General features: G+C 38.3%; 1 protein-coding gene and 1 non-coding gene across 3 annotated transcripts in view; one reads left to right on the forward strand and one right to left on the reverse strand.

Moving 5' to 3' along the window:
• Window positions 1-15,045, forward strand: part of Adam17 (ADAM metallopeptidase domain 17) — a 48,972-nt gene that overhangs the window by 15,339 nt on the left and 18,588 nt on the right. The window contains exons 3-8 of one of the 2 annotated variants that reach the window (XM_055625226.1): window positions 2,564-2,694; window positions 4,246-4,334; window positions 6,234-6,402; window positions 9,004-9,137; window positions 10,457-10,546; window positions 14,358-14,471. In XM_055625226.1, coding sequence (XP_055481201.1) covers window positions 2,564-2,694; window positions 4,246-4,334; window positions 6,234-6,402; window positions 9,004-9,137; window positions 10,457-10,546; window positions 14,358-14,471 — 727 coding nt within the window. Of the gene's footprint in view, window positions 1-2,563; window positions 2,695-4,245; window positions 4,335-6,233; window positions 6,403-9,003; window positions 9,138-10,456; window positions 10,547-14,357; window positions 14,472-15,045 lie in introns of those variants that run through there. The other variant, XM_055625231.1, reaches the window with a different exon arrangement.
• On the reverse strand, window positions 2,112-2,217 carry LOC129691626 (U6 spliceosomal RNA). The gene has a single exon (XR_008722520.1). It is a non-coding gene; the product is annotated as a U6 spliceosomal RNA (small nuclear RNA).

Below are 15,045 nucleotides of genomic sequence, written 5' to 3' on the forward strand. Positions count from 1 at the left end.
CCCTCCCCACTAAGGTAGGTCTACCCAGTCTTGATTCTTAATGCAGATTCTTAATGCAGAAAATCCAGAATGCAGTTTCTGGGGCTTTCCCAAGAAGAACATTAGAGACACTAGTACAACTCACGGGGAGCTTTCCCACTGAATAGGGCATTTGTAATAGGGCGCTTTTCTTCTCAGGGTCCAGCCACAGTGGAGAGAACTTAATGATAATGTGCAACGTAGGAGGACACGGTTTTGGATAGCAGAGGAAATGAGCCAAGGTTTTATGAAATGCTGTATTGTGTCTCTCTGACCATCAAAAAATATATAAGCAAAACTAAAATTACCTTGTATGCTCAAAAAGTTAAAAATACTTGTTGCTCTGGATACAGTCCCAGTCTGGATTTCTTCTTGGCATTTGAAAGATTTATACATACCCACAGGGAAGTAACATTTCATATTTTCAACACCATAGCTGACAAAATTTGTTCCTATGGCTGAGATGAATCACATGTCTTCCTTTGCCTTGGGTATTAGTGGGCACATTGAAAGGTCTCTGTTAATATTGACAAAGTCTGCCTCACTATGCCAAGTTTTTATTTTAGATGAACATGCTTTTAAAGTATTAAATAATATAAAGAGATGGAATGTATTTATTTTAATATCTGCATTTAGAAGCTTTGTATCTATTTTCTCAGTAGTAATTATATATTACTGTTATTCAAGGTAGCTTCTATTAAGGAGGAAAAAAACATGGTTATTTTGAAATAAATACAGAAGCAGAATTTTAGTAATTGTACACAGTAGTAGTAAGAGTCCTCCTGCAGGATACCAGCTTGATTGCTAGAAGCGGTGAAATACAAATTCCTTGGTTTTTGAATAAGCGAGTCTATTATTGAGTTTCAGTTTGCTAGCTATGTAACCTGAGTGTGTGACTATCTCTTTTATGAAGTAGAGATAATATACAGGTTATCTAAGAGCAAGTTGATGTAATTAATGTCATGTAACACAGTCTTTAATGGTGAATTTCTGAGATACGCAAGACACCCAACTTCATTCTTAAACTGTCCATACCTTCCTTATTAATCAGTTTCCAGGAAAGATAAATGCCTGTTTTTACCCTCATTCCCCAAGTATTAGCTAATGAGCTTGCTTGCTTCTCTTTCTCCCCCACCCGTTTCTCCCTCCCTCCCTTCCTCTTCCCTTCCTTCCTTTCTTTGTTCCTTTCTTCCTTTCTTGACTATACAGAATATGACAATTGTATTTTTTAAATTACATTCTTTAAACTAAGATATACAGATTCACTTAATGTAACAATACTTTTGGCAAATACAGATTGTATAATACTTAGAAATGTGGGGAATAATCTTACTCTGTAAAAATTAAGACAGCAGGTGCCTGCAGCTCAAACAGCCTCAGAATGGAGGAAGGGTGACACCAGAGCACTATGCTGCAAAAGAAACCACTACAGCATGGCTGCACACTGCCCTTGTGTTTGTTCACACAGTGCTGTAAAAACAGCCTGGATTCCAATCTTTTCAAATGGGTCTCAGTACTACAAGAGAAAAACAGTCGCGTGGAACTCTCAAACAGTCAGAGGTCCCTCATTGTTTCTTTCTTTTAGTGCGTGTATGTGTGTGGACACATGTGCCATGGCATACATATGGAGGTAAGAGGACAATTTGTGTCAGTGAGTTCTCTCTTCATCATGTAGGTCCCACAGATTGAACCTCAGGTTGTCGGGCATGGGAGCAAGCACCTTTACCTATGAGCTACCTTGCTAGCTCCCATGCCCTCATTAAAGACTATTTTATAATTAGTTTCTTTTATTCTGCTAAAGTTTTAAAACAGTCCATTTGTCTTTACTGGAGAAATAATGCTATATGTACCTAGTAAGTGCTTAGCTGCTATGGGTCTAGAGCGATGACTTAGCAGTTAAAGTAGTTGCTGCTTTTGCAGGAAACTACAGTTTCCCAGCACCCATGTTGGATGGCTCACAACCACTTGTAACTCTAGCTTCAAGAGATCCAGCACATTCTTCTGTTCCTACTGAGTACATATGTGTACTCATATGTATACATGCCACATACAGACACACCGAATAATGGAATAAATCTTTTTATTTCAGAGGAAAAAATATAGAATGGTTTACAAATATTCATGTCATCCTTGTGCATAGGTCCATGCTAATCTACTTTGTCATTATAATTTTAGTGTATGTGCTTTCAAAGTGAGTACACATTATAATTCTTAGAAATATTACATAGTTATGTATAACTTGGGTAGAGATTTGTTCATCTCGTCTCATCTAGATCTTAAAGTGAAAATTAGGTCTCTATTTTATTTTATTTTAATTATTTGTTTTTATTTTATGTGCATTTGTGTTTTGCCTGCATGTATGTCTGTGTGAGGGTGTCAGACCTTTAAGTTACAGACAGTTGTGAGCTGCTCTATGGGTGCTGGGAATTGAAACTAGGTCCTCTGGAAGACCAGTCGGTGCTCTTGACCTCTGAGCCATGTCTCCAGCCCCCATTTTTTTTTTTTAATTTTGTATCTTTAAACTGTGAATGCACTCTCCCTTCAGGCATTTTAAATTATACCTGACATCAAGTACTGAACGCTTTGCACAAAACTTCAGAGTTGTGGTGGTGGATGGAAAAGAAGAAAGCGAGTACAGCGTGAAGTGGCAGGACTTCTTCAGCGGACATGTGGTTGGTTAGTATGGGGCTTGCATTTTGCAGTGCTTCTGGACTGTTGTGTTTTATGCTTGTCCCTTTTTGTGTGATGAAGTACCTGACATAAATAGAAAGAGAAAGGATTTATGTCAGTGCATGGTTTATGAGGGTTTGGTTCACAAGGTTTTAGATCTGAGGTTAGATGGGCTGATGGTATGATGCAGAAGCTTGTGATGGAGGAAGCAGCTCACCTCACAGTGGTCTTCCAGGAAGCATGGAGAAAAGAGAGGGGTATAGGGACAAGGCCTCCTTTAAAGATATTGGCCCATGAGCTATGTTTTTCAAGTAGTTTCCTTCTCTAATTAGTTCATTCAGTTATGAATTCATCAATGGATCAGTCTTGATGAAGTTGGAATCCGCGTAGTCTAGTCACCTCTCAAAATCTAGCTGGCAACTAAGCTTTGAACACATAAATCTTTAAGAGGCATTTAATAATTCAGACCATCATAGGGCTCTAACTTTAATTACAAAGTCTTTTTTTTCTTTTTCATGTTGGTGGATGAATAAAGAAAGAGGTCATAGTATGCTACATGTTTTTATTTGAGCTGTGTAAGTTTGGGAACAGAAACATTCTAATAGGAGGAAATAGATGTTGTTTAGCTAGCTTTCCTCTTTCCCTCTTGTCCTCTTAATGTAGCCCAGACTGGTCTCAAGTGCACTGTTGACCTATCCCACGTCAGCCTCCAGATGTGTGAGGCATCACACCTGGCTAAGTTTGCTTTTTACTTTTTTCTGTGATTAAAAAAAAGGAAATGGCATGGAAAGCTCGAAATTACTGTTGACACGTACATATTCTAAATTGTGCTTCCTGTTTTTCTTAGTTGTTGCTATTATTATACTTTATTATTTTTATTTTTGAGGTAGGGTTTCTCTATGTAGCCCTGGCTGTCCTGGAACTCATTCTATAGACCAGGCTGGCCTTGACCTGAGAGATCTGTCTTGTCTCCTGAGTGCTGGGATTAAGGTGAATACCACCATGCCCAGCTAACTTCCCTTAGTTAGTTTTTTGAGACAGGGTCTCACTGGGTAGCCTAGGCTGATCTGCAACTCATGACAGCCCTCCTGCCTCAGCTTCCTGGCAGCAGAGATTATAGAGTCTTCTTTCTTTCCTAAACAAATTTAGGTTAAATTATACAAAGGGAAGTGGGTAGGTGTCACGTTTTCTGACCTGTTTCTCTTCTGGAGGAGACTGGGGTGCTGGGCCTTTTCAGGCCTGTGTTTCCAGTTTGCAGAGCTCTCAGTCTACCAAGGTAAAGACCAAGTTGGTGAAGGGCTTATCTGATTTTTTTTTTTATTGCCAACAGTGAATAGGTTATTATTTGACAATCTTTCTTTTGCATTTATGTATTGGTATGTGTGTATGCACATATGGAGGTCAGAAGACCTGTGGGAGTTAGTACTCTACGTGTGGGTCCCAGGGATCTAGTTCAGGTCATCAGGCTTGGTGACAGGGGCTGTTAGACCTGCTGATCCTTCTTGCTGGCCCTGAAACAGAGATTTTTGATAATAAAAATACCTTTTTTTCCTCAAGGTGAGCCTGACTCTAGGGTTCTGGCCCACATAGGAGATGATGATGTTACAGTAAGAATCAACACAGATGGGGCAGAATATAACATAGAGGTAAGTCTACACGTAAGAGGGTTGTATTTGAGGGCAGGAGTTTGAAAGAGGGTCTCTTATAGCCCATGGTGGCCTCTGACTGGCTAGGTAGCTAAGGTTGGCCTTGAACTCCTGATCTACTGCCTCTTTTCCTGTCTGCCTTCCGTTGGAATTGTCTTTCTCTCAGTAGCTTGTCTCTCTGATTTTTACAGAGCTTTTTGGTTGTTTTAAGATGCTAAGGTTAATTAAGTATGGTGGGTCACACCTGAGATCCCACTTGGGCAGCTCAGGCAGGAAGATTGACACGAGTTCTCTGCTTAGCACTCAGGAAGGCAGAGGCAAGAGGATCACTGTGAGCTCAAGGTCAGTCTGGGCTACATAGTGAGCTCTGGGCCAGTTTGAGCTACATAGGGAGAGCCAGGATGCTTTAAGAAACCTAATTCTAAATACTATAATTATGCCACCTTCCTTGTTTGTGGTGCTAATAATTGAGCCCAGGCCTCTTCATGCTTGTTGCCTGCTTTACTGTTGATAGGCACACCAGGTGTGGCTCTTCGTTCTTGCAAAACTGGGTTCACAAAATATATAGTTTGTCATCATACATTTTCAGTTAGCAATATAATTATGCATATCTTTTCAAGTTAATAAATATAGATCTAAATGAAGTTTTTTTTTTCAGTGAAGGCTTCTAGGTAGACCATTGTTTATCCAGTCCTCTGCTGATGATCAGTTATTGTGCTTTATTTTATTTTTATTTTTAATTTATTTTATTTTCAAGACAGGGTTTCTCGAAACCTTGGCTGTCCTGGACCCACTTTGTAGACCAGGCTGGCCTTGAACTCAGAGATATCCACCTGCCTCTGCCTCTCAGGGTGCTGAGATTACAGACGTGTGTCACCATGCCCCACTGTGTTTTGATTTCTTGAAACAGAAATTTGTAGCATGAACAGCCTTGGAACATGCTCTTGGGTGTATATATTTAATTGGAATGGTCTGGGTGACCAGTCTTAGGAAATTTCCGGTGTGTTGTTTCATTTTGTTTTTGAGATTGAGTCTTCCTATGTGTCTGTGTAGGAGGATATTTTGTCTTATGTTAGGGCTTCAGCATTCTCTGCAGTTTGTGTGAGGGTTCATTTCTCTAGAGCCTCACCAGAATGTGTCTGATTGTAGACGACTGAATGGGTATGAAATGGTGTCTTATTTATTTTTCTTGTACACGCATGACTTTATGTCCTGCTTTACATTCATCACAGCTGAGACTAGAATATTTACAGAAAACATTTGCTTTGTAAAAATGGAAACAGCCCTTTTGACTGTGTACCCTTCAGAGTATACGAGTTGTATTTACTGTGGACTAGCCATGTTATGAATGCAGACTCTTCTAGCATCTTGTTTCTGTGGTGCTGGGGGTCGAAATCATGGCTTAAAACAAACAGAGACATGCTTTCTCCGAAATCAGTAGAAGGTTTAAGCATATTGTTAGGAGTTTTCAGTCATCTCTTGTAAACATTTTTTTTGGTAAGCATTCTTGCTGTGTGTAAAATCTATCATGGCAAAATGATAGCGAATGTCTGAATGTTAAAGGAAAATGGAGTGAAAGCACCACATAATAGGAATGTCACCTGACATCACTGCAACATGACCACCTGTAACAACACTGGAGTAGAGTAGAAATTACAGAGATATTTAAAGTGGTTTATGGAAAAGGGTAGACTTTTTTTCTATACTACCTTGTACAGAAATACGCATAACATAGTGAATAATTGTGAATTTATTTGTAGTGTAGAGATTATAAGATAAAAAAATAATTTATTGTCTAGAAAACAATATTACCTAAGAACAAAGAGTTGTGAGAATATTATTTAATGTTTAGAAGTTTATTTTTTTTTCTATTTTGTCAACTATGTTTTTCCTTTTTAGCCACTTTGGAGGTTTGTTAATGATACTAAAGATAAAAGAATGTTAGTTTATAAGTCTGAAGATATCAAGGATGTTTCACGTTTGCAATCTCCAAAAGTGTGTGGTTATTTAAAAGCGGATAGTGAAGAGTTGCTTCCAGAAGGGCTCATAGACAGAGAGCCACCTGAAGGTAAGACTTAAAATATATTTCAGACATGACGTAAGTACATCACAGTGGTTTCCAGTAGGGTGTTTGTTAATTGATAAAAATAGCATAATTATTAAGTAACTCTAGTGTTTGCTTTGAAAATATAGTTTTGTTACAGAAACTCTTAAATTTTTTTTTCTGTTCAGTAATAGTTGAAAACACTAGAAAACAATAGGTACAACAATAAAAGAGATCAAGGAAAGAGACATTTTTGAAAAATGGTCTTTAGCACTTGTAAGAGATGAGTCAGGTGGCAAGAGAGCTTTGTGGTGTTTGAAATACACATAGGCTATCAGTCATGCACAATCTTTTTGGGGTCACTTAGGACAAAAAAAAACTGTTGCAGTGGTGTTCTTTGTTATTTTTATTTTTATGTTTTTAAAGAGGCAAGGTCTTGATATGTTGCTCAGGTTGGCTTGAATTGCATGGCTCAAGTGGTTCCGCCTCTGACTCTTGGGGAGGTGGGATTGCAGGCATGTCAGGCTTGCTGTCATTATTTGTGAAAATCTTGAAAAGCATTATTAATATTTTAGGATATTGATAATAAATTCTCAAACAATTAGAGTATTTGATAAGACTTCTGTTAATAATGACTAATCTTTTAAACTTTTTGTTACAAGGATACATTTGCTTATAGCTATGTGTGTACACAATTTCATTAAGAAGATGTACTGGTGATTTTGCTCTACTTGCTTTAGTGAGGCTCTTAGACTGAAAGTGTGAATGTCTTAGTGTGCTTTTTATTGCTGTGACAAATAACCACAATCAAAAGCAACTGTGGAGGAAAGATTTTATTTGACCTTGTAGCTCACAGTTCATTACAGAGAAAAGTCGAGGCATGAACTTAGGGATGGAACTGCAGCAGAAGAGGGTTGCTACTTACTGGTTTGCTCCTCGTGGCTCCTTCAGCTTATTCTTTTGTTTGTTTGTTTTTAAAGACTGGGTTTCTTTGTGGAGCCCTGGCGGTCCTGGAACTTGCTCTGTAGACCAGGCTGGCCTCAAGCCTAGAGATCCACCTGTCTCTGCTTCTTGAGTGCTGGGATTAGAGGCATGCACTACTATACCTTGCTTTAGCTTTGTTTTTTGTTTTTGACTTAATATTTTTAAAAATTTACTGTTATTTCATGTATATTGGTGTTTTGCCTGTATGTCTGTCTGTGTGAGGGTGTTGGATCCTCAGGAACTGCAATTACTGACAGGTGTGAGCTGCCATGTGGGTGCTGGGAATTGAACCCGTGTTCTCTAAAAGAGCAGCCAATGCTCCCAACTGCTGAGCCATCTCTCCAGCCCAGCTCTAGCTTTTTTTTTTTTTTTTTTTTTTTTTTGGTACAATCCAAGATCACTCTCATATTAATGGTTAATCAAAGAAATGCCTACAGACTTGCTTATATGCCAGTCTGCTGGAGGTTGTTTTTCAGTTGAGGTTTCCTGTTTCCATATGGCTCTCTAGCTTGTGTCAAGTTGACAAAGTAGCCAACCCAGTGAACATGGGTATGTCTATGAATGTTTCTAAATGTATCTACTTGTAGGTATTCAGATGGCTATGTGCATTTGTCTACACACTCCATAAATACATGTTTGCTTGTGAGTATAGGTAAATATTAGAGAGGCTTGTACCAGGGAGCTAGAAAGATTGTAGCCTCACAATGATGGTCTTAGAGACACTTCCAAATACCCAGGGCTTTTAAATCATTTTAAACAAGGTCTGCTGTATAGCTCAGGATGGCCTTCAACTCTCGGTCCTCTTACCGCGGCTTCCTAAATGCTGGATTACAGATGTGTGCCATCACACCTGACTCAGTATTGCTTAAGTTTTAATGTATAATTACCATGACCCTTTTTTTTGGTTGTTGTTTGTTTACTTTTACTTTGATTAATTCATAGAGTTCTAGAAGAAAATGACCAATGGCTTCATTGCCTAGTAATGATTATTTTACTGTATTAAACATATATGAAAAGTTATTTTCTTTTGCGGTGGTGGGGTTTGGACTAACATCTTCCGTATCGCAAGCTACATTGGTTTTTATTTTTATTTTTATTTTTATTTTTATTTTTTTTACTTTTTTGAGACAAGGTTTTCTGTGTAACCTTGGCTGTTCTGGACTTGCTTTGTAGACCAGGCTAACCTCGCACTCACAGAGATCTGTGAGTTCACAGAGACCTGTGCCTCTCCGAGTGCTGAGATCACAGGTGTGTGCCACTGCGCCTGGTAGAATTCAACAATTTTAAACCTTATGTTGCTTTCTACTTTTCTGGCTTTTTCCAAATTATTATTATTATTATTTCAAGATAACCATTAAGGACAGATGTGATAGTGCATGACTATTCTCCTCGCATTTGGGAGGTAGAGGCAGGAGAAACAGAAGTTGAAGGTCATTCTTGACTATATAGTGAGTTCGAGATCCACCAAGGCTTCATGAGAGCCTGTCTCCACCCTTCCCCCAGAAAAGAAAAAGATACCTTTAATGGTATTAAACTTAAATAATGTTTGTTTCAGAAGCATATTAGAACTAAGTGTTACTATAAAAAACCCTCCTTGTTTTGATGAATTTTAATTTAATAGTGCATACAAATTCATATTAGAGTTTGTTCGTCGAGTGAAGAGACGGGCTGAACCTAACCCCTTGAAGAATACTTGTAAGTTACTGGTGGTAGCAGATCATCGATTCTATAAATACATGGGCCGAGGAGAAGAGAGCACCACTACAAATTACTTAGTAAGTATTTGGCGACATTCAGGCTAAATTCAGCACGTCATTTATGTAGGTAAATTAATTCTGTGAAGAGAAGGCTGCAGTAATTCACAACTTAAACCATTCCTGCTCCAGACAGTTATTTTTTTTCTGAGATTCTGAGGGCCATTTACTAGGATCTTACATTTCTACATAGAAACTATAGTGCAAAATTACAAGAAAGAATTTTGCTTTAAAATTACTATTTTTCTGTACATTAGACTTTTTTCTACATGCTAAATTAGAGGAACATTTATAATGTTCTTTCTTTATACAAATGGATTCTTTACAAATGTTAGTGTCACATGTATAGATTTATGCTTATAAAATACATACTTGTGTGGACTTATAGTGTATATTTTCTGCTTGTATCTGTATTCCACAGAGGTATGTTATTGTCATGTTAAAGATACAACCTTAGGATAGTGTATGAAATAAGTGAGACGTTCATAGCCGTAGTTAACTCTAGGGGCAGAGATAGGAAGGAAAGATTAAAGAAGTGTTAATACAGTTCTGGCGCTCAGACCCAGGGACTCATGTCTGCTGAGCAGTTGCCCTTTCACTGAGCTATATCCCCAGTCTGACATGGAACTTCTAGCACCAGCTACTAAATTTTTAAAGTCAAGGAAATGATTTCTCTCCAGGATTTTTTTTTTCCTCAGTATGACCCCATTCATCTTAGTGACTTGGCACTGATTAAAATGTCGTCATTGAGGGAATAAAAGAGAGTGCAGCTATTCATGAGTCAGTAGCCTGATGCAGCAAAGACGGCTTTCTCATTGCCTCCTTTCCCATTCTCCATTTTATTCCAGCTCGGCTTCAGCCTTCTTTTCTTCTGTCACATGGATGAATTTATTAGGAGAAGAGTGGGAATCATTGTCATTCTTGTTCCTAAGCAAGACAGTCTTTCTTGAAAAATATTCATATGGGTTTTGTATTAAAGGACTCCTTGTATTTTACTTCTTCATATCGTATACCATGAATGTGATCCAGAATAGAGACCTACTGCTTCTTAGGGTTTCTGGTAAATCAGTTGACTCGTATTCATAGTTGACTGAATAGATACTGAATGGCAGTATCTTAAAAGCCCAAGGTTAGGTACAGACAGTAACCTTATTTCTTGTAGCAATATTTTAAGTTTGGTCTTAGGGATAACTTCTTTGATAGACCCATCAGTAATAAAGATTAGCTTCTTAATGCCAGTTTTCATAACATTTTTCTCTACTAGATGTTTATTCAGTAGGTTTTATTACATTTGCAAAGAATAGTAGAGTTCTACATAACTTTACCTTTTATATCCACAGATCGAGCTAATTGACCGTGTTGATGACATATACCGGAACACTTCATGGGATAATGCAGGATTTAAAGGTTATGGAATACAGATAGAACAGGTATTCATCAATAGTAGGTCTTGTGTTGATCCATGAGATTATGTATTGTAAATATTTTTATTTTTTTCAAAACCTAGCTTAATATTAATTATAAACATTCTCATTTTGTGATTTTTTTTGATGATAAATTGTGTTTTTGGTATTTAATATTAGTTAATAAAGTTTCTGTCTTGAGGGTTATTTTAGGAATGAAACCTCTTAATGCTATAATAATCCTCTTGTTAATTATAGTTCATTTCCTGTAGTGTTTTCTTTTCCCTCTGACTGTGTTTCAGACTTTAGTTAGTTAGAATTTAGTATATAAATCAGTAATGACAGGATATTCAAATTTTATACCTCTCGTATTTCTGAGAAGAGCAAAGGAGATTCTGATGGAATCCTACAATTTTGACTCTGTAGTCAGAAAATTTACTCAATACAATGCAGGGGAAGCCTTTATACACAGCAGTAGTCTTTTCTCTCCTGTTTCTTAGCTGATAAAGCATGCTGACAGTTTTACTCTAGAACCATCATAATTATTCTCATTAAAAATTGACCTCAGGCTAATATCCAGAATATATAAAGAACTCAAGAAGTTAAACAGCAACAAATCAAGTAATCCAATTAAACAATGGGGTACAAAGCTAAACAGAATTCTCAATAGAGGAATACCGAATGGCAGAGCAGCACTTAAAGAAATGCTCAACATCCTTAGTCATCAGGGAAATAAATGCAAATCAAAACGACCCTGAGATTTCACCTTACACCCATCAGAATGTCTAACATCAAGAGCACATGCTAGAGAGGATGTGGAGAAAGGGGAACCCTCCTCCACTGCTGGTGGGAATGTAAACTTGTTCAACCACTTTCAAAATCAATTTAGCGCTTTCTTAGACAATTAAGAATTGTGCTACCTCAGGATCCAGCTGTAGCATTCCTAGGCATATATCCAAAAGATGCTCAAGAATACAACAAGGACATTTGCTCAACCATGTTCATAGCAGCTTTATTTGTAATAGCCAGAATCTGGAAACAACCGAGATGTCCCTCAGTTGAGGAATGGGTACAGAAATTGTACATCTGCACAATGGAATACTACTCAGCAATTAAAAACAAGGAAATCATGAAATTTGTAGGCAAATGGTGGGAACTAGAAAAGATCATCCTGAGTGAGCTATCCCAGAAGCAGAAAAACAATATATGGTATATACTCACTTATAGGTGGATATTAGACATACAATGTAGGATAATCATACTAAAATCTGTGCACTTAAAGAAGCTAAACAAGAAGGAGGACCCTGGGTAAGATGCTCAAACTTCATCCAGAAAGGCAAACGGGATAGACATCAGAAGAAGGTGAAAATAAGGAACAAGACAGGAGCCTACTACCCAGCAGGGCATTAAAACACATGCTGAGGCTCATAGCCAAACTTTGGGCACAGTGCAGGGAATCTTATGAAAGAAGGGGGAGATAGAAAGACCTAGAAGGGTCTGGAGCTCCACAAGGAGAACAACAGAACCAAAAAATCTGGGCCTAGGGGTCTTTTCTGAGACTGATACACCAACAAAGGACCATTCATGGAGATAACCCCCTGCACAGAGGTAGCCTGTGGCAGTTCAGTCTCCAAACTGGCTTCCTAGTAAGGGGAATAGGGACAGTCTCTGACATGAACTCAGTGGTTGCCTCTTTGATCACCTCCCCCTGAGGGGGGGAGCAGCCTTACCAGGCCACAAAGGAAGACTATGAAAGACAGTCCTGATGAGACCTGATAGGCTAGGGTCAGATTGAAGGGGTGGGGGGTTCCTTCCCTATCAGTGGACTGGGGAAGGGGTATGAGAGGAGATGAGGGAGGGAGGGAAGGCCGGATTGGGAGGGGACAAAGGTGGGGCTACATCTGGGGTACAAAGTGAATAAGTTGTAATAAATTAAAAATTATAAAGATAAAAAACTAGCCACTACACCCACATATGAATTAATAAATAAAACAAAAAAAAAATTGACCTTGGGGGCCCCTGGAGAGATGGCTTAGTGGTTAGGACCACTCTCTGGTCTTCCAAAGGACCCAGGTTCAATACCAGCACCCACATGGCAGCTCACAACTGTCTGTTAAACCCAGTGTCAAGGGATTTGACATCTTCACATTAATGCACATAAAATAAAATTAAAATAAATTATTTTTAAAAAATTGACCTCGGTGGTTTGGAAATTGAGTATTGCTTTGGAAAATACATATTGTGATATAATTTTCAGCTTCTTTTTATTAAAACATATAGTCCTACAGCTTAGATTAAAAAAGAAAAGGTAGACTACAAACAAAACCTACTTAGTATATATCACTTGGTGGTGCATGTCTGTAATTCTAGTTCTTGGCAGGCAGAGGCAGAAGGACCTCTGCAAGTTCCAGGCAGCCTGATCTACATAGTGCACTCTAGATCAGTCACGGCTTAGCTTTCCAAAGATGCTGTGTGTGCTTGTGTACTATAGGTCTACAGGTAAGTCTGTATTTAGCATGCTGGCAGTATGTTGTACACTCTAGGCCCTGCAGCTTTTTATTTTATGTTATATTGGATATTATTCCCTATTGATGATGTAAAACACTTACTGGTTTTACTACACTCTGTTCAGGTTTTTAGGGAGCAGTAAATATTTCCTTTTTGCCTTAGGAACTTGGAAACTATTGAAGAATATTAGATAATATAGGAAACAGAAATGCCATTTTCTTTAAACCATTTAAGATGAGCCGGAGGATGTAATTTAGGCATGTAGTCATGTTGGGCTTCCAGATACTTATCAGAATTGGCCTTGACCTTCACCTGTAAGCTTACCATGATATTGGTGCAGAGAGAAGGGACCGTGGCTTCTGTCATTCCCAAAGTCTCTGCTCACAAACTTTTGTTCCTTTCTTCTTTGTGGGTTTAAAAGGAATTTGTCCTAAACACACATGCAAGGAGAAGCTTGTTTTTATAGTCTCTTATACTTATGGTACAGAAGTGATGTTCATCCCAACCCTTCATTTTTAAATTATTAGCTATAATTGTAATAAATGCCTTAGGTTTATGTAACCCAAGTTCTCAGGTTTTTTTTTCAAGTAAATATAGAGGATGTGAGAATTTATAATTTTATAAATAATATAAACATTGACATGTTTTCTACACCATATGCTTATCAGATTTCTTGAACATTGAATATTGAGCTAAAGAATTTGGGTTGCAAAACATTTCTTATAGACATAGGCAGTTGAGTGTGTGTTTCTGTCTGTCTATCTGTCTGCCTGTGTGCATGAGTGTATGTGTATGCATGCATATGTATGGTTTGGGTCTTTAGGTTTTGAGACGGGCTTTGGCTCTGGAGCCCAAGTTGGCCTTGAACTTGAAGTGCTGTCCTGTCTTGGCATGCCAAATGCCAGGGTTATGTAGATGGTGTTTTGTTTGTTTGTTTTACGATTTAAAGTTATAAAAGGTTGTGAACTTGCATGTGGGTGCTGGGCACCAAACCTGGTACCTGAGTAGGAACAAATGCTCTTTAGCTGCTGAAATCTCTTTAGCTTTCAGATGCTGGGATTTTAGTCTTTTATTTGGTGTGTTTTTTTTTTCCCCCTAAGGCAAGGTCTCTCCAGACAGCCCTGACTATCCTGGAATACACTATGTATATCACGCTAGCCTTAAACACAGAGATCTAGCTGCCTCTGCCTTAGGAGTTAGGGCTAAAAGTATATGCCACCATGCCTGGATAGATACTTTTTGTTGGTTTGTTTTTAAAGTAATGAAATAATGCAGTGAAAGTCTTAGGATGTTTTGGAATTGTTCTAAGGATGTTCTCTCTTAAGTATAGATTCGAATTCTCAAGTCTCCACAAGAAGTAAAACCTGGTGAAAGACACTTCAATATGGCAAAAAGTTACCCAAATGAAGAAAAAGATGCTTGGGATGTGAAGATGTTGCTAGAGGTAGGTCATGCTCTGCGTAGTTTTTCTAATTTCTGATGTGTGGGTGTGTCTATGTTAGTGAAGGAACATTGTAGAAACCTTAATATCTTTGAGCATCTAGTTCGGCACAATGGCCCTTCTCTGGAATCTAGCATGAATTGTCACTGTAGACTTTTACACTGTTTGTGCTTTAGGTCTCTCTGAGACTTAACGACAGGTCTTTTAGGGCAGTACTTATCAAAGAAGCTGTGAACTTGTATTGGCCAGCACAAAGGTAACTTGATATCTATAGAAATTCATACATTTTATTTTCCTTCTGGTAATAATAAAGAATGCTATGGTATGCTATGTTTTTTTTTTTTTTTTTCCGAGACAAGGTTTCTCTGTGTAGCCTTGGCTGTCTTGGACTCGCTTTGTAGATCAGGCTGCCCTTGAACTCACTGAGAACCACCTGCTTCTCACTGAGAACCACCTGCTTCTGCCTCTCTGAGTGTTGGGATTGGGATTACAAGTGTGCCCCCGCTATGGCCCTGTGGCTTTGTCCATCCATCTATCTATCTATCTATCTATCTATCTATCTATCTATCTATCTATC

This window comes from Psammomys obesus, unplaced genomic scaffold (assembly GCF_907164565.1).
Source record: "Psammomys obesus unplaced genomic scaffold, mPsaObe1.curated_primary_1811, whole genome shotgun sequence".
NCBI lineage: Eukaryota > Metazoa > Chordata > Mammalia > Rodentia > Muridae > Psammomys > Psammomys obesus.